Raw genomic sequence first — 19740 nt, forward strand, 5'->3', positions numbered from 1 at the left:
TTAATCCCAGCACTCGGGAGGCAGAGGCAGGCGGATCTTTGTGAGTTCGTGGCCTGCCTGGTCTGCAAGAGCTAGTTCCAGGACAGGCTCCAAAGCTACAGAGAAACCCTGTCTCAAAAAACCAAAAATAATAATAATAAATAAAAATATAATAATGGACTCAACACGCATGACAAATACGCTCATGATAAAGAGGCTTTTGTTTTGTTTTGTTGATTAGAAGAAATGAGCAAGGTGAAAGAGAAATAGGTAAAAGATACGAACAGGCAGTTCACAAGCAGTTCTTAAAGAAGTACATAGCTTCAGAATCAAGTATTTTGGGGGGCTGGGAAGATGGTTCAGTGGTTGAAGCCATGTGCCTGCCACACAAGCATGAGGACCTGAGTTTCAGTGTCCAGCGTCCCCAGACGAGCTGAATGTGTGGCTTGTACATCTGTAACCCCAGCAGTCCTCTGGGGAGATGAGAGAATCCCTGGAAGCTTGTGGGCCAGAAAAACTGGTGTATGCAGGGGAGAACCAGCAGATTCTGTCTCAAACGAGGTGGGAGGACAGGAAGTAGTCAAACACGTGCTGTGGTGTGCGCACACGCAGGTTTAGAGTCTGCTTTGGCTCAAGCTTTAGTGGAGGAGGGCATGGCTGTAGTTGTGAGGTGGCTAGCCATATTCCTCTGTAGCCAGGAAGCAAAGGGCAAGCAGAAAGAGGGGCTGAGCTATATGAGCATCAATGCCTGGGGCCTGGAGAGGCTCAGTGGCGAAGGGTGTATATTGTAAACTGGGTGTGGTGGTACAAGCCTTTACCCTGGCACTTGGGAGATGAGAGGCAGGCAGATCTCTGTGGGCTGGAGGTCAGCCTGATCTACATAGTGAGTTCCAGGATAGCTAGGGAGATACAGTGCAATTCTGTCTTTTTTTTTAAAAAAAAGGAAGAAAAATGTAGACTGTCCTTCCAGAGGGCTAAATTTTGAGTCCAGGCCACTTACAACTTCCTATAACTTCAGCTCTAGGGTATCTGGCACCTCTCTCTCTCTCTCTGTATGTGTGGATGTGTGTGTGTGTTTGCAGGTGTGCATGCGTGTGTTCCACCCCAGACAAACAGAGACACAGACAGAGACAGACAGATGCACACACACAGAGAGAAATTGTAACAGAATACAAAGCAAAACAACTGAAGGCTTGCCCCAGTGACGGACTTCCTCCAGAGAGCTTCTGTCCCCTAAAGGTTCCCCAATAGCACCACCAGCTGGGGACCAAGCGTTCAAATCTATGAGCTGTAGGGCACAATTCATATCCAATGCACAACAGGCAGAAATCAGCACTTTGATTTTTCCCGAAGGGCAACTGGTAATATATAAAAACCTACTATGATCCTATCTTTTGATCTAATAATCCTACAAGTAGGATTTTGTACTGTGAGGGTCTATGAATGTGGCTGTTACCAGGCACAACAACAACAACAACAACAGGGATTGCAGCTGGTGAAATGAGATGGTTCAGTACATGAAGGCTCTTGCCACCAAGCTTGGCCACCTGAGTGCTGTCCCTAGACGAAAACTGATGCAAATTGTCCTTTAAGACTTTCCCATGTGTGGCAGGGCACACACAGACACGGACAGACAGACAGATACGCATACACAGAGTAATAAAATTTTTAAAAAGCAACAGGATGGGGCCTACAAAGATGACTCAACAGTTAAGAGCACTGCTCTTGAAGAGGACCTGGGTTCGAGTCCCAGCACCCACAAGATGGCTCACAAACATCCATAATTCCAGATGCAGGGGATCATTCAACTCTCTTTTCTGACCTCTGCAGGTACAAGACATACCTGTGACACACAGATACATAACATACATCTTTAAGGTGGGGAGTGGTGGCACACGTCTTTAATCCCAACACTCAGGAGGCAGAGGCAGGCGGATCTCTGTGAGTTTGAGGCCAGTCTGGTCTACAGTGTGAGTTCCAGGACAGCTGAGACTGTTACATAGAGAAATCTTGTCTCAGAAAAAACTACACGTGCACACACATACATGCACACACGTAAGCATACACGCATGCACATACACACGAAATCTTTAAAAAGTAAAAAAAAAAAAATCCAAACAAACAAACAACAGAACTACCAGGGTACTGATGAAGTAGAGTTTGGTCAAATGCCATCGAAACACTGGCCATGGGGTACTGGTACTAGGGACTTCCTGGGTCGCAGCCAGACCAGGACAGTAGTTACCCTAACTACAAGAAGACAAACATAAATGACAGTGACCTTGTAGAGAAAACAAAACAAACAAAAAAACAAAAAAACCCAAGTGTGTACATTGTATTAAAAATATTTGAAAGATCTACCAAAGGTATCTTAGAGCAGCTTAAAAAATTATGGTGTAGGGGCCGGGCAGTAGTGGTTCATGTTTTTAATCCCAGCACTTGGAAGGCAGAGGCAGGAGGATTTCTGGAGGTCAAGGTCAGCCTGGTCTACAAGAGCTAGTTCCAAGACAGCTAGGGCTGTTACACAAAGAAACCCTGTTTCGAAAAATCAACACGGTGTATTCTGTTACTACTTCCCAAGTCTCCTACCATGTAGTGGCTTCCTGTCACATGTTTTCATAAAACAATGTAACAGCCTGTCATCAATAGGGTTATTGGGGGAATTCCTCTTGCATGTAAGTGGAGAAAGATGATTAAAAACAAATAAGTTCAACCACATCAGGTCTTTTAGATTTCTGCTCGTAGCTCAGGCATGGTGATCAGCCCTAGGTCCTGACTTTGAGCCCACATCCTGGGAGCTGCAGGCTGAGAAGTCTCTTCTGAAGGAAGCTGCCCCAGCACAGGAAGATGGGCGTGCCCTGAGCAGGCAGGCAGATAATTACCTAAGGCTGACACCAGGACGGGAATAATGCCGCTAACCAGCTCACTTCCTAACAGCCCTATCGGTGGCAATCTATTGCTTTGTCTTATGAAAACCTGCTGCCTGTTCCTAGGCAACCCGATCAACGGAAATTTCAGGTTTATACAATTTTCATTTAGGGAACATAAAGGTTAACTAACTGTAATGGGAGTATTTTAAATAAACCCACCTACTCTTCCCAGCGCTGAGCACGGCTGGCAGCTGGGTTGAATTCTGCTGTCTTTGCTGGTGGCATGTTGGCAGCACCCACCACAGGAGCTCTGTCAGCCATCCGCCCTGTCACAGTGAGTGCGCTCAGGGCCAGAGGCCATGGCATGCAAACTCTCTGGGGCCTCAGCCTGTCTTGGGCCTTTGAATGACAGCAGAGGCATTGGAAACAGCAGGGAGCCTGCTCAGGCCAGCAGTGAGCACTTCTGGAAAGACTACTTGGGTCCAGACAGCTCTTTGCACAGCCTGTCCCCACTCCCTGCCCCTGGAGATTCAGGAGGATCAACTTTGTGATGTGGAAGAGCTCAGAATTGGGATGTGGGGATCCACAAATAAATAAGGCGAGTCCCCGCTCAGAGGACTTCCACTGTCCTGTTCACCAAGGGTGCAGGCAAAGGCTCTCTGGACATCACACTGCCTTGTGTCAGTTTTAGGCTTGTCGCTTCTCCCTCGTTAGATCCAGACCACATACTGGCTATCGTCTCCGTACTTATGGCAATCCAGAGAGCTTGACCTAGAGGGAAAACCAGAACCAAACAGGAAAACCCAATCTACCTCTTTCGTTCTGGTCACAGAGTCAGGTCATTTGTTCCAGACATCAACAACCGTACATCAAATGTCCCTAACCACAGTGGCTTTGCACAACCACTGACTGTGATCCTCAGAGTTCTGAGTTGATGGGCCTTGGATTCTCTCATGGAACTGTGGTCAGATGGTGGCTAGGGCTGGCGTCAGAGAAAGCCTGGACTAAGTTGAGGGTCCAAGACCACGGATGGAATACCACCTGACAGTATGAACATTCCAAGAGATTCTGCACAAGCTTCTAATCGGGTATTGGGATTCACACCATGCAACTTCTACCACATTCTACCATGTGCCAGCTCAGAGTCAGTGAGGGAGAATGGGATACAAAGTGTGATCAGCAGGAACATGGAGCCCAAAGGGCCATCGTAGAGTTAGGTGCCGCCTGAAGTCACTGACGTGTAGAGATCGGACAGGAGGGTGGGAGGCATTCTACCATCCTGCTGCCTGCTGGCTGAGTTCTGAAGTCTACTGACATCATAGGGCAGTGGGCAGAGCATACAAGCTCCCTTTCCACTGTATTGGCCTCTGTGGCTTTTCGTGGACATTAGAAACAAATTGGAGGTAGGTCTCCATGGGTTTACTGTTTCTTCTTTTCTTCTCGTCTTCTTGCTCTTTCTTTTTTTGGTGCTAGTGCTGGGTATCAAACCCAGGGCCTTGTGCATGCTAGGATGCTCTTCCATTGAGCTATACCCCAGTCCTGTGTTTCTAACTTGTTATTCAAACCATGGTGGTTTGAAAGAAAATGGTTCCCAAAGGAAGTGAACTATTAGGAGGTGTGGCCTTGTTGGAGGAAGTGTGTCAGTGTGAGGGTTAGCTCTGAGGTCTCTTTTGCTCAAGCTTCCCTCAGTGTGACAGCCAGTTGACTTCCTATTGCTTCTAAGTCAAGACGTAGAAGGACTTTAAGGACTCTGGGCTGCAGGACCATATCTGTCTGCACACGGCCATGTTCCCTGCCATGCATGCTCCCTGCCACAATGATAATGGATTGAACCTTCAAAACTGTAAGTGAGTCACTTCAATTAAATGTTTTCTTTGAAGAGTTACCACGGTCATGGTGTCTCTTCACAGCAATGAAAGCCCTAACTAAAACACAGACATAATTTCAAACTTACAGAAAAGTTGCAAAGACAGCTCAAAAACCAGCTGGTGTCAACACTGATCACTGCTAGCATTCTGCACCCCCGCCCTGCATGTGCACACACTCTATGTCTGTACCTGGAGGGGTAGGGGTGGGTTTGTGTTTCCCATTTGAGAACATGCTGCAGACAAAGGGCTGGACTTGGTGCTTAGGCACTTATACACACACATGGCTCTGGTGATCCCCAGCATTCCAAGAAAAGAAAATCCTAAAAACGTCTGAGACAAAGTTGCAAACTTCATGGTCTCCAAATTCTAAAGGTGGGGACAGTTTCTTAGGTAACTAGAACAGTTGCCAGTTTCAACAGGGGCATGGTACTTTAATCTAGCTTTCATAATCCTGTTGCTTATGGACTCTATGATGCCCCTTTATCACAATACATCTATCTATTATTAAAAAGGGTAGTGCTGGGTTGGAGAGATGGCTCAGTGATTAGGAGCAGTGGCTGCTCTTCCAGACGACCCAGGTTCAATTCCCAGCATCCACATGGCAGCTCACAACTGTCTGCAACTTCAGTTCTACGGGATCTGACACCTTCACACCAATGTACAAAAAAAGGGGGGGGGGTGAAGGGGGGTAGTGCTATGCTGTCTGTGTAGCCAGGTTGTCCTTGAACTCATGATTTTCCTATCTCAGCATCTCAAGGAGCCAAGACCATAAGCATATGCTCTTGTTTCCTGCATGCACTATGTTTTAGAACGGAAAGAGGCCCAGCCTCAAGACACCGATAGCCTGTGTCTGGATTTGAGGTCTGCCTAAAGGCACAGGGCAAGTCAAGGAGTTCTGTTGGAGGAAAGGCACTGGAGTCTGTGGGGAAGGCTTCCCTATGGCTGCTCCTGCAACAACTTCAAGTCCCCGCAACCCCTGCGCATCTGATGGGGGAGAGCCAGGGAGTCTGAGAAAGAAGCTGATCTCTGAAGGAGTGAAAAAACTTATTTTCTGTGCTTCCTCACTAACAGTCCAGTCAGCATGCAGTCCCAGGGCCAGGAGAAGCCAAGAGCTGTGCCCATAGCCTTAATGTACTACCCTGAACAAGTGCGTGTGCGCGCTATATGGCCTAAAGAGGCTAGTATGCACGTCAAAAAACTGTTCACTTCTCAAGGAAGCCAGAGGCCTGTTTCAAAGGATAAAACTCCCCAGTGAGCAGACACTGACCTTGACTGTCTGGCTGGTAGGAAGGGGAGGGGAGCAGAGAGCTCAGGGGAGGTTGTCCCATAGCTCTTATGGTGGTGCCTGTCTTTGTATAGAGATTCCTGACAGCCCCAAGAGGCCTGGCTGGGCCTTGGCCCAGGATCAGCTTGGCCTCCTCCTAAATCAAGTGGCCCTTCCTTCCTAGTTGGTTCTGGAGGATTCCAGGTACAGCCTGTTCATCTGATGCTCCAAGCCAAGTGCTTTGATGACCCACGATTTCCCCTGAATCTGTCAGTCACACAGATGTCTCCATAAGGCAGGATCAGATGGGCCTACCTCCAGAGACCACTTTCCTCTTCCCCACACAACTACTGCCATTCAATCAAGGCAGAGACCTTCCTTCTTCCTAGCCACTCACTGTCCAACTGCCTTCTCTACCCATCAGAGGCCTTTCTGAGCACCCCATGAAAGTGAGATCCTTGGCAGGGTCCTTCTAAGTTCACACTCAAGACCTAGTGATCAGGTTGCCAAGCACCAGAGACACCATCTGTACAGGGTAGCCCATTCGGTTTGACTACTAAGAGGTTCTCACAGACATGGCACTCTCATGATGCCATAAAAGTGGACAACTACAGTAAAGGCAGCCGTGGACGTGCCAGCAGAAGAGGTAAAGGCAACCAGCTGTGCCATCTGCCTTCAGACACACGCTGGACATAAACGACCTGGACCCATGGGTAGGAAGCACCAGAATTGGTTTGATTTGCAGAGAAAGCTCAGTATGTTATTCAGGGGAAGGAAAGAACATGGCGCTCAAGTATCACTCTATCCACTCATGGGCAGGTGCAATTCTCTCTCTCTCTCTCTCTCTCTCTCTCTCTCTCTCTCTCTCTCTCTCTCTCTCTCTCTCGTGTGTGTGATTTTATCCACCTATGGGCAGGTGCAATACTTTCGTGTGTGTGTGTGTGTGTGTGTGTGAGATTCTATCCACCCGTGGGCAGGTGCAATACTGTGTGTGTGTGTATGATTCTATCCACCTGTGGGCAGGTGCAATACTGTGTGTGTGTGTGTGTGTGTGTGATTCTATCCACCCGTGGGCAGGTGCAATACTGTGTGTGTGTGTGTGTGTGTGATTCTATCCACCTGTGGGCAGATGCAATACTGTGTGTGTGTGTGTGTGTGTGTGTGATTCTATCCACCTGTGGGCAGGTGCAATACTGTGTGTGTGTGTGTGTGTGTGATTCTATCCACCTGAGGGCAGGTGCAATACTCTGTCTCTAGTGTGTGTGCGTGTGCGCACACGTGCATGTGTGATGTGTAAGATATTTCCATGCATATATGATAGACATACATAGCAGCTATTCAGTAGTGTGTGTGACACATGGAGTCCTCACACAGTGTCCCCTGTTCTCAATCACTTTACTGCATTTACTTGGTGGAACAGCCTAATTGGCCTCCTCTCTGATAAGGAAACTGAGGCCTCAGAAAAAACAACCTACTGCTCCAGAGCACAACCAGGATCCAGTCACAGGGCTCCCAACTCCAAACCCCAGCTCCCTCCTTGGGTCCTGCCCTTTTAACCCCTCCCCCACCACAGCCTTCTAGAGCCAATCTGATGCTATTTCTTTCGCAAAATCATTCTCATCGCCAGCTTCCAGAATTCATTTCCTCACCACTTACAGGATTAATTTCATCCACTGTTTCCTCTGCTTAGTGGATTTATTAAAGCCGGCGATGGCCAAGTGAAGTAGGTCATAAACCAGCAATATGAAGCGCGGAGCATGGCAGGTAGTGTGTAGACATGGAGCGGAGCCCAAGGGAATGTGACTCCTTCTGGGGGTGCTGAGAGTCTGGGCAACAGGTGAAGAAGAGCCAGCTATCTCCAGTCTCCAGTGCTGCCTGAGACACACCTCCTAACAACCGCACCCTAGTCCTAGGGCAGGGCATGCCTAATGTGTTGGAGAGCAGTCTCAAGTATAGCTCCCTGCTCCCATTCAGCGCTACCTTTGGGCTCTGGGGCCAAGCACAGCTAACTTCTCTGCACTCAGACTTCTCATCTGCAAGGCAGAGCCTAACAATAGCACCTATCCCACTGGGGCGCAGCCTATAGTCCAATCCTACAAAGCCCTACCCTGGAGAAGACCCTAACATTTGCCCTGCTCTCCGCAGAGCCCACAGGAAAACCTTTGAAGAAGATAAAGCCAGTTCATATCCACACTCATTTGGATTTCAAAGTGCAAAACCAAAAGCAGCTGCCCCTCCCACCTGCGGGACCCCTCCACCCCCACCACCAAGGCAATCCCAGCTCCCTGCATTCATCAGCAAGGTGTGTTAGGGGAGCTGGCAGGCTGTACTATTTGAGGAAAGAGCTGACGGCAGACGCAGCAGCTGTTCTTTCTTTGCGGGCACCTGCAAGGGCATTTCAAAGTGAAGAGGAAGCTTGGCCCCCGGCAGGTGTCCAAATCTGGCTGTAAGATAGAGTGGGTGTCTACCCCAGCCCAGAGCTGGTTTCACTTCAGCGTGCTGCAGAGACGACAGGGAAGGTGCCGCCTCAGCAGCAGCCTGAAGCTCCCTGGATGTGGGGTGGAGCAGCTGCAGGAAGAGGTCAAAGAAAGGACCCGCTGAAGTCTCAAAGCCCGGGGAAGACCCAGGAGGGCTTCTTCCGGAGGCTTCTCTGGGCTCGCCTCTCAAGAATTCATACTCTGTGAGTTGGTGGGGGCCGTGCCAGCTGAGGTGTGGAGAATCCAGAGGTTCAGCATCCTGTCCTCATCCCCTCTCCTTGCACTGACCTGACTAGAGGCCCGATGAAGGGCAAATGGGCCAGAACTCAGGTCCCCTCCCTGCAGGCTAAATTACTTCTGCCTCAAGAGCAGCACACACTTCCCACAGACCGCCCTCACTTCCCCCAGGCTGCCCCCAACACATAAACTGTTTGGCTCCCATTAGCAGAGGCTGTACAGGAATGGGCGTGTGCACGCAGGCGTGTGATGGCGTAGGGCTCGGGATCTCTCCCACGTAAACATGGGATTCATTTATTAAATGTTTCTCTGCCATTTCCTTTTTTGCCTTCATCCTGCTTGTTTAATATCGCATTTGACATTCTCGTTTTATAAATGGCAACAGGAGCAGAATGGATGGCTAAAATTAGCTTACGAGCAAGAAGGATGCCACAAACAGGATGGAGAACACAGAAGCCCAGTTAATTCCACCCCCGTCCCGCCCCCACTGATTTGGGCTGGTTCCTGACTGAGCTCTCAGTCTTTGGGGAGGAGGATGAGGCCTGAAGGGGAGAATGAGAGCTGTGTCACCAGGCATCCTGCCAGGAGCAGGACCCGGATGCTGACTCTAGCCTCAGCGAGGTTCCAGGGCCAGCTTGGCCCAGCACTGTGCTCCTGCTGTGCCTCGTCCCTCAGTGTTCTGCTTGGTCCCCCAAGTGTGCTCTGAGTTGAAGAGGGGAGGCTGCAGACCACAAGCTTTGCTCTTGGAAGTGGGCTCTCTGGAAACTCTTCTGAACGAGTCAGCCAAAGGGTCAGACTCAGTTTTCCTGGGACCTAAAGAACCCCATGTCGTGGGGCTGGAGAGGTGGTTTAATGCTCAAGTGGGACTCTGTCAGAGGATCTGAGTTTCGTGTCCAGACCCACACCAGGAGGTTCACGACGGGGTCTGGAACTCCAGCTTCAGGGAACCCAACGCCCTCTTCTGGCTTCTACTGGATTGCACTTATGCGCACACACAAAATAAAATATAATCTTTTTTTTTTTTTTTTTTTGGTTTTTCGAGACAGGGTTTCTCTGTGGCTTTGGAGCCTGTCCTGGAACTAGCTCTGGTCTCGAACTCACAGAGATCCGCCTGCCTCTGCCTCCCGAATAAAATATAATCTTAAAAAACAAAAACAAAAAACCAGAATCCCATCTCAGGACTCGGCTGCTCTGTCCCAGAGGCCCATGTCCCTCTCCTCGCTTGGGAATCACCTCCAGTCAGAGCACCAATCTCCCCACGGGGACTCAGAACTAATTCTGCCTGGTCCTGTGGCCTTCTTCCCCGAGGATCTCAATTTTGATTTACTCAATCAAAATCATTCTGAAAACGATGATGATGATATTAAAAAAAACGATCACTATGATGGAGCAGGGTATGGCCTGGTCTCTTTCAAAACCCCAGGTAACCCTTAGTCACAGCTCCTTCTGCAGTAGTTACCCACGTGTCCCTGTCTTAAGACAGACAAGCACAGAAGTTAACCTGCCCAGGGACACAAAGCTAGTCTGGGACAGTGCACTGGACTGTGGATGCTGAGCAGGGCGGGTCTGTGGTGTCATCCACCAAGGAGGCGGACGGGGTGGAAGGCACTACCCTCTGACCTTTGCTTCATTCTCTCCTCCTCATGACTGGGTGCTCTCTTATGAAAGATGTGCTCCCTACAGGACATTGCTTCCTCCAGCCCCACCCACTGTCTGCTGGGGGCACCCTCTCTTCTCCGCTTCACAAACCACTACTGTATGGTAAGACTGATTGATCATTAAGTTAAACCCTTTCCTCAGGGCCCTGCAGGCAAGTTAGCACCCACACTGACTGATTTTCTCTGAAGCTAGTCTAGGCCTCAGTTGCATATGATGGTCAACAGGCCAAATCCAGCTGGCAGCATCCTGTTTCTGTAAATGAGGTTTTATTTGGACATAGCCACACCCACTCATTTACATACTGTCTGTGGCTGTGTTTGGCTACAATGGTGGTGTTGAATAGCTGGTCCTTCGAACCTCAAACATTTACTATCTGGCCCTTTACAGAAAGCTTGGCCCCTGGCTTAGGCCAAGCGGAGGTCACTTGCTGTCACCTGCTGTCACTGAGAGTATTTTCAGGAGAGCTGGATTCCTGGCAGCCTTCTAGATTATATGTGTGACCATGGAGTGGGCAAGGCCTCTGGGACCATGAACAGAAGAACCAGGGCTGCATCTGAATGCAGAGGGACGCAGCAGGTACAGGCGGATGGGGGAATCGCGCAATGACCAGCAGCAGGTCTGGGCTTCTGCCTCAGATTCCAAAGCTCCCAGTGTCTCCAAATGACCCAGCAGGTTCTTATATGGGGGCAGGAGAATCGAACCCTTACCCCCAGGAGGTGTGACTCATAGTATGGTCAATGAAGAAAGGAATGGTTCTGCAGAGAGGAGGTCTGGGATCTTGGAGGTTCCAGGGTTCGTTCTCTGATGAGAAAGGGTCTGCCAAGCGATGCCAGGGACACTAGCCTGGCAGGGGGACGAGTACCAAGCTGAGCCAGGTGTCCTGTCTCACCTCCACATTCCCACACATCTTCCTTCTGTTGCTGGGTGGTACCACAGCACCAGTGGTCCACCACAGGGACTTCCCTCAAGTCTTAAAGGTGCACAGGAAGCGCCGCCTGACTTTTGAGTGCTAGAGACCCCAAATTCCTTACCTGCTCCCACAAGCTGCCACTTTGGGACCACCTGCTGACCATGGTGGTGGTGGTGGTGGGGACTGCTAGGCTTCCATTCAATCCAAGACAGAGGCTATACCCATGTCTTGCTTGGCAGATTCTGTCAGTGCAAATGCCTTAAAGGAAAAAGGAGCACTAAACTCTAATCCCCAGATATAGAAGCTCAGGCCTATCTTTCTTTCCTAACCTCCTCCTTCCTTATTGTGATACTTGTTCAGGGGGTAGAATGATTGCCGCCAAGCCTGGCAATCTAAGTTGGATCCCCGGGCTCCACTTGAAGGTGAGAACCCATTCCTTCTGACTGTCTCTGACCTCCACACATATATCACGGCATCCTCACAGCTACACACGCACAAACAGGTAACTCATTTTTTTTTCAAAACCCAAAAAGGTTAAAACAAAACGAGAAAACAAATTTCAGTTCTTCTACTTGTGAATGTCCCATCATGCAAGTCCCTCCTTTCCACTGAGCTCTGGCAGTCCCCTCGGCGGACTGGCAGTGCTCAGTTAGCATGCTGTGCGAAAGGCAGGTGGGCAGTGGCATTATCGGTGCCAGTATGGTGCTTGGAAACACCAACTCCCTGTGCACGAGGTATAGGAGAAGGCTCTACCCTGGTACCTTCCACACCACATCCTCCATTCTTACCCAATTGAGGTACCAGCACCTTTCCAATACCATTTTGAGATGGGGGCTGCACCAGACCTCTGAGGAACCCAGAAACTGGCTCAATGTCAGTTCTCACCTCCCTCCCTGTGGCTGCCTGGCACATCAGGAGGCTGCTTGCAGGCTGGGCTCTGGTGACTGACTAATCAAGCAGGTGTCCCTGCTGCTACGGGGCTGCTTCAATCAGGGGCATGCCGCCATGGGAGGCGTTATTAGCTGCGCCCGCAGAGTGGTCAGAGAGAATCATGAGGCTGCTCCGTGCTTGCATTTGTGTGTTTGTTCTGGTGGGGGCTGAGTCTCAGCTCTCATAAGATGGACCTTGAGCTTGAGTGGCAGCCAGCTCTCTACCATGCCCCAAGGATCAAGGGAAGAGGCCTGGATGGATGGATGGGCAGGACTCCTAAGCTCAAACTCGGGCATTTTCCCTGGCTGGGAATCTGGCCTTCAATTAGGAGATGAAGAAAGTACAGGGGCTGAGGAGGAAAGGGGGTTCGATGGCCACGGGAGGCTGTCTAAGCCAGGAAGACCATCAGGATAGCTTGTTTTGGTCTAGAGTGGAAGGCCAGTCTTATGGGTTTGATCATGAGCTCAGAAGTGCAGCTTCTTGGTACTGAGTTCTGGGACTGCCACTTGCTGGCTGTGTGGTCTTGGGCAGTTGCTTTGTCTCTGCCATGACCTTTTGGTAAAATGTGGGAAATGGTGTGATTTTGTTTATATCAGAAAGGGTGTGATGATCAAATCAGGTAAGACGCCCTGAGCAAGTGTCTAGCAAACAAAATGTATACAATCTAAAATTTTAGCTGTTGCAGCCCGTAGCAGAAAGTGCCATTTGGAGACTTCCTGTCCAAACCTCTATTCCACCCTGGAGGCAATCTCAAGGTAGGAGGCTGTTCTATGACCCTCTATTCCTCAGGCTCCTCCACCTGCAATAGCTATAAGATGCTGAAGAGCCTTTAAAGAGCTCATGAGATTCACTAACCAAATTAGAGAAGAAACGCCATTGGGAACTATGTGTGCCTTTGAGTCAGGTGGTCAGCTCCTTACTGACTCCTTTCCCCATTCCACAATTATAAATTAAGTCTGGCGAATGCCAGCTGCATGCCATTGAGTCAGAGGTCCTGGATTTAAGTCCTACCCCCGTAAATCAAGGCTGAGACCCATCTACCTGGAAACGTGAGGAAGTGGGTGCACAGGTACGCTAAAGGGTCACGTGGGATTGTCCTTTCCAGCTTCATAGCCAGAATAGTAAATCCTCCCATGTCCCTTTTAGCAACAGCCCCAGCTTAGAGAATCTTCTGATTCTCTGTCTTTCTGGGTGGCTCATTCAAATTCCGTCCATAGCACAGTTTAAATGCTTTCCTTTCTTGGTGAATCCAAAAGCAACTCAGGCTATAGGCTCCTCTAGCAACTCCCTTTCCCTCCTTTATATTCTACCTTTCTTCATTGAAGGAAGAGCTTTCACGACAGTGAAGCCTCCACCCTGAGGGAAACACTGTGTGAATCCCTTCGTTCACCATAGCATACCCAGCTCTGGAATGTGGCAGGCTTAGCTCCGTTTACTGGGGTTCAGGGACCTGCCTCTGCCCCCACTCCCCAGAACCTCTGATTCCTCCTCTGGGTATGTCTAGGCCAAGAACTCCCACTGACACCCCAAAGTCTGGGATCTGAACTTCTGCATCCCCATGTCTTCCCCTTCCCTGGCTACTTCCAAGTTTATTTATTTCTTATAGAACGAGTACAGAATAGAGGAAACCAGGAATCTTATACTAGAGGCATCCCAAAGCCATCAGTCACCATCAAGTCAATGCCACTTACACGAAGAGTGGCCCTGATACATGGGAGAAGCCTGGGGAAATGGCTGCCAGCATCTCTGGCTCCTAGACAGTCAGTCATGGGTTCTCTTTCATTCAACGTGTCTCTGTCCCCCTACTCTGGTCATCTGGGGGTTACCCTCTCATCCCAAGCTCAAAGAAGAGTCTGCACAGCTCATTGAGCACCCCAGAAGCTCAAAACCTATGCTCCTTCACTTGGGTAGCTCCGGGATCAGTTCTGGGCCTCAGTTTCCCCACCAAGACAAGAAGAAGATAAAGCCTTTCCCATCCTGTATCATACACTTTAAGTCTTCCCAACAGTTTGTTGGGAATGCAGGAAGGGCACCAGCCCCATCCTCTGCTTCTTCTTCCACTTCCTGATGCCTAACAACCTCCTTCGGAGGAGCAAGCTATGGAGAGGCTCAACGAGGCATCTGCACACACGTGTAGGCCTTCCACCTCTCTCGTTTAGGAAACAGGCAACAGTGACCTAAGGTGGGGAGGGAGGTACCAACTGGAGGGCAATGGCACCTGGAGGACAAAGCCCAAGAAGGAACCTTGCCGTGCCTCTACGCCTATCTCCCTCCCACCATGTCAATGCCTGCACAGATGCCTCCGACACACACTATGCAAAGAAAGACTATTTTCATTTCGGATGCATATGATGGCTAGGAACAATATGAACAATATTATTTTAGTGCCCTGGGAAAAAATTAGCAAGTCAAATATTGAATCAAGCCTGTAGCACCACATGCTAAGCAGATTGCTTTGATCTTATCCACACTAAAAGCTCTATTATTGAATCTAAAGTTGGTGAACACATATCAGACCAGTATACAGTGCATATCGGAACGCATGTTTCAGAAGCAGGGAATGTTTTGACAAAAGGGAGAACTTATCAAAGCCGCAGCTGCTATCGGAGCCCACATTTGACTACCCACCCTCTTCTCTTTGGGTCGGAGGCTTTGCTGGCCAACCAAAATGTTTGTGCTCTGGAGAACTGCAGATGGACCCAGAAACACCTGCTGAGCTCGCTTGCATTTTTTTCCAGAACCAACAAAGGGTTTGTTACCCCACAGTCAACTTGAGAAGAGTGTGAGATGGGAGAAAGAGCAGGCAGACACCACACTAGGCATGGCACCCTCTGGTGGCCAGTTCTGGGGTCGGACTCCCTGGCTCCATAGATTTCGAGGAGTGAAACTTCCCCTCCTCCTGAGGCTTCCTCCATAAGGAGGAATAGCTAAGGAAAGGGAAGGAGGAAGCTGATTATGAGGGCAGAAAGAGAAATAGTTCGGCCAACCTTATCTAAGATCGTCTCCTCCAGGGTCTTCCATCAAAAGCATGGCTGGAGGACAGCATATACCTTCAATCATAGCACTCAGGAGGCAGGGGGTAGAGCATCTCTGAGTTTGAGGCCAATAAATAAATAATTTTTTTTAAAAGCACGGTTGAAATCAGGGGGCTGCAAACTCCAGTCTGTGGAGCATATCCAGCATGCCTTGTTTTTGCCTTCTTTTTTATAAGGTCCAAGATTTGAAAATGCTCTTTCATATTATTCAATGGTTAAAATATGAGAGCTGAGTATGCAGCAAAATGCAGAGCACTTGCCCTGAATACTGGGTTCTGTGTTGGAGGGAAGGAAAGATGGGGTGCCATGATCCACAGATAAGAAATTCACGTAAGTAGGGCCTATGGACACTATAACAGAGTGATTGCAACGGTCAGATGAACAGCTCCAAAAACTGGTAATATCCATTTTTCTGAGCTATGGTCTCAGCTATGTAGGGTATCCTAACTACCTATTTGGATTTGTTTTGGTTTTTATAATTCATTTTGGCTTTGGGTGTGTGTAGGATGGTAATGTGTATGACTGTGTGCAGGAGTGCAAGCCAGATGACCACCTCTGGTGTTCTTCCTCAGATGCAGCCTCTGTCCCCACTCTTAAGAGTCTCTCACTGGTGCAGAACTTATCAACTAGGGCAGACTGGTTGGCCAGTCAGCACAGGATCTGCCTGTGCCCATTTCTCCAGTGCTGGGATTCTAAGAGTAACTACCATACCCAGCATTTCTACAGGGCTTCTGAAGATCAAACTTGGATTCTCAGGTTTGTAAACAAGTACTCTGGTCCGAGCTATCTCCACAGCCTAGTTCTGACTTTTTGTATTTTTGAGACAAGGTCTCTCTATATAGCCCTGGCTGTCCTGGAACTCACCACGTAAACCAAGTTGACCTCAAACTCACAGAAATCCGCCTGCTTTCTGCCTCCCAAGTGCTGGGATTAAAGGTGTGCACCATCATCATGCCTGGACTATTTCTGGCTTTTTAAGGAAGGGTTTCACTACACATTCCTGGCTGGCCCGGAGTTCACTCCGTGGACCAGACTGGCTTTGAACTTGTGGCAGTCCTCCTGTCTCAACCTCCTGAAGGCAAGTACTGGTATTACAGTTCCAAATGGCCCTTCAGTAGAGTTCATTGGCTATTGTTTATTCCTCTTGCTGCCATTAACGGGGCTGAACGCTGACAGCCTAGCCCTGTCCACTGCATGCACAACACTGATGCCACAGTCACTCACAAGAGAGGAATGCGACACAGAGACAGCGCTCCCAGTTCCATCCCTCCAGACTTACCATTTTATTATTGATTTCATGGAAATGAATCTCACAGACTTTCTCCACAACGTCTTCATTCTCAAAAGTAACAAAGCCAAACCCTAAAGGAAGGAGAAAGAGACAGGAGGAGTGAGTTTGGTTTCTGCAGGACGTGCAGGGTGGCCTGCAGTCGGGGCAGGCTCCAGATGGGCGAGGAGATGGGGATGTTGTGGTCTAGGCAGGGATTCTAGTTGGTACCCAGCACCCTTCCAACAGTGAGGCAAGAGTCAGGATTCCACCCACATGCAGCAGGCACCGTGTGGCTTACATTTGCCCCGAAGCAAACAAGAAATTTACTTGTCTGCTATTTACAAGGGTACGGCTCTGTGCGGAGGCAGGCTTGTGGGCTGCAGAGAGCCTCTTGGATCTCTGCAGGGCCTTGCTGGTCCTTTCTGTGAGCTTCGATGGCTAGCCCTCGGGTCGGCCGCCACGCGGAGGCGGTTATTGGTCCTTTTCTTCCTGAATGACTTCCTCTAATACCTCATCAGGACATCCTGAGGCCTGGAAGGAACTATTAAAAGTTGCAGGCCTCTGTTCTGTGCGGGCATCCTTTTGCTACTGCCGCTTCAAACACGCTGTGGATTTGGGTCAGTTTAAGACTGTCTGATGCCTGCTGTCAGCCCGTCAGCTAGCCACTGTATTTACTCGGCTGGAGGCCGGCTTTACTAGACAAGCTGCACTAAAGAATTTTGGCAGGCGACTGCCGCTCAGCATCCTGCGTGCCTCTCTCTACTCTCCTGCCCCTTTCTTTCTTCTCTTCCCACCCCCAACAGTGTTTCCAGCATGTGTCCCCATCTGTGACCCGACTCAGTAAGCACCAGGGTACCACGTGGGCCCACACATGGTGGGTCTACCACCTTGCATTGAGCGCAGCTGTTGTGTTGGTGCTAACGTGCAAGGGGACCTGGGTGGTGACGGAGAGACACTGATGAGGCAGGGGCCTGGTTATAGTCTTGCCTGGGCATAACCTGGGCACCTGCTTCTGTTCTCTGGACCTCACACTTGGTACCTGGAAGTAAAGGTAGTGCAAGCAGATATCAGGCTCCCCAGATCTGGACTCCTGGGGCTCTGCTGTGGACTGTGTGTGAGTGTGTGTGTGTGTGTGTGTGTATGCGCGCGTGCGTTGCTTTGGGAGCTGAAGTGGTGAAGTAGGTCATGAGGAAGAAACCCTTCAGAGTGGGATTAGTGCCCTTTAGAAAGGCTGGATGGCTTGCTTTTTTTTCCTCCCTCGCCTGCCCAGTCAGGCTATAATAAGGTGTCTTTCTGTAAGCCTGTTAGAGGAGCCCTTCCCAGGGTTGACCACGCTGGCCCCGTGTCTCTGACTTCTTGCTTCCAGAACTGTTAAGAGGCCTGTTGTTTACAAGCTACGGCATTTCCTCACAGCCTTTCCCCAAACATACGAACGGGCCTAATGCAAAACATGGGAAGACCAAATCTGACTGGCTGGTCTTCCAGGATGATTATCAGGAGTGCTTCCTACCACTGAGGAAGAGGCAGACATAGCCCTTTCCAGTTCCTGTTTGGGGCTCAGCGACAAAGTCCCTTCTAGTTCATAAAACCACCTTTACTTTACTACCACCTTCCAGGGAGACGGAGCCGACACACGGGGGGCTTTTACATCATGGTTCCCACAGCCGACTCTAGAAGAGTTCAGTAGAGAAGGTGGCTCCCTGCTATCAAGCAGCCTCCAGGAACAGAGGGAGGGCCAGGGGGACCACACATACGCAGTCATGATCTTCAGGCTGTGCCATTTGTCACCATGTTCCAAATACCGAACTGACGTTCCCATACAGTATACACAGTGTAGGCCATCAGAGATACGTGAGGCACACGTGAAGCAGGTATCTGACACGCTCTAAAGAGGACCCAATTTTCTGCTGAGCTGCCTCAAACTGCAAAGTTTTCTCACTACCACTGGGTAAAAATGTCCTCAGTAACCCGAGGCCTGAAGCCGATACCACGCACAAGTTATCTAAAATGAAGGCTCATACCTCCCAAGCTGTGTCTCTGGAGAGAACCTACAGAGCTTTCTGACGCCTTCTCTTTGGAAGTGACCTTTCCTTGGCCCCTAACCTCATGTCCCTTGTTTCCCCAGTCTGTGGGTCCCATTTGCCTGTGAAGGTAACCCTCCTAGCCTGGGCCCACCTCAGCGCCTCCCAAATAAAACAAGCTCAAATGAGCTAGGGTTGTTGTTGTTGTTGTTGTTTTACTGTGTTACCTCATTGCTAATGAGAGTGACCCTCCAAATACACACCTACACCCGAGCTCTGGGGAAAAAAGTGCTTTTGCAAATGTGATTAAGGATTCCAGGTTGAAGGAGAGTTCCTAGTTGAACAGCTGGTGGTGTCCTCATAAGAGGTGGGAGATGGAAAGCGATACAGAGAAAAGGCTGGGGGGAAGGCAAAGGCAGGTATGAGACAAGTGGTACAGTCACAAACAACCACCACAAGCCAACAGACTGTCACCTATACAACTGGGGAGGGGGTGCAGCCGCCACCTATAGCACAGCGAGACACTTGACTGATGCTGTTTTCAGTCACTAAGCCGTGGAGAGTTTGTCACGACGATGGCAGGACACCCACAAAGTGAGGGAACAGGTTTCCCTAACTTCTGCTGTCTCCACAAAGGGACCATATACTTCCTCCAGCCATGCTGCTCTAGAGAGAAGGCTCTGAGCAGAACTTACGCAAGCTATCAGGAAAGAAGGCGAAGCTAGTGAGCTCCAGGAGGCGAAGGGCAGCCAGAGGTTTGGAGGCCTCTAGAGGCACAGCAGACTCATACTCAACAGAACAGAGGCGAGGATCCAGCTCTGTGTCCACCACGGAAGGCACTGTTCCAGGTCACTATTACACAGACCTGTGCTGGGTCACCAGGCAGACAGGAAGGGAGTGACCAGCTGAGAAATGCGGATTCAAATGCAGGTGGCTATAAGGGAGCCAGAGGGCTCTTGGCATACATTTGGTTTCTGACTCTGAACTTTCCTCGATAGCCCCTCTTCCCTAACCCTACAGGACTTGTAATGTGTTTATCACAAAAATGATTCTCCTGGGGCTGAAAAGATGGCTCAGTGGTTAAGAGTATGAGTTGTTCTTCCAGAGGACCTGGGTTCAATTCAAGGCATCCACACAATGGCTCACAACCATCTGGAACCTGATGCTCTTTCCAGACTCAGCACTACACACAAGTGATCCAAAACACTTATAACACATAG

General features: G+C 49.6%; 1 protein-coding gene across 11 annotated transcripts in view; it reads right to left on the bottom strand.

The window, feature by feature from the left end:
- Window positions 1-19740, bottom strand: part of Msi2 (musashi RNA binding protein 2) — a 362844-nt gene that overhangs the window by 50283 nt on the left and 292821 nt on the right. For all 11 annotated transcript variants that reach the window (XR_009057374.1, XR_009057373.1, XM_057773597.1 and 8 more), the window contains exon 8: window positions 16509-16591. Coding sequence is in view for 9 of the 11 variants with exons in the window: in XM_057773597.1 (XP_057629580.1) it covers window positions 16509-16591 (83 nt within the window). In the remaining 2 variants the exon portion in view is untranslated. The remainder of the gene's footprint in view (window positions 1-16508; window positions 16592-19740) is intronic.

Source organism: Chionomys nivalis, chromosome 7, assembly GCF_950005125.1.
Source record: "Chionomys nivalis chromosome 7, mChiNiv1.1, whole genome shotgun sequence".
Classification (NCBI taxonomy): domain Eukaryota; kingdom Metazoa; phylum Chordata; class Mammalia; order Rodentia; family Cricetidae; genus Chionomys; species Chionomys nivalis.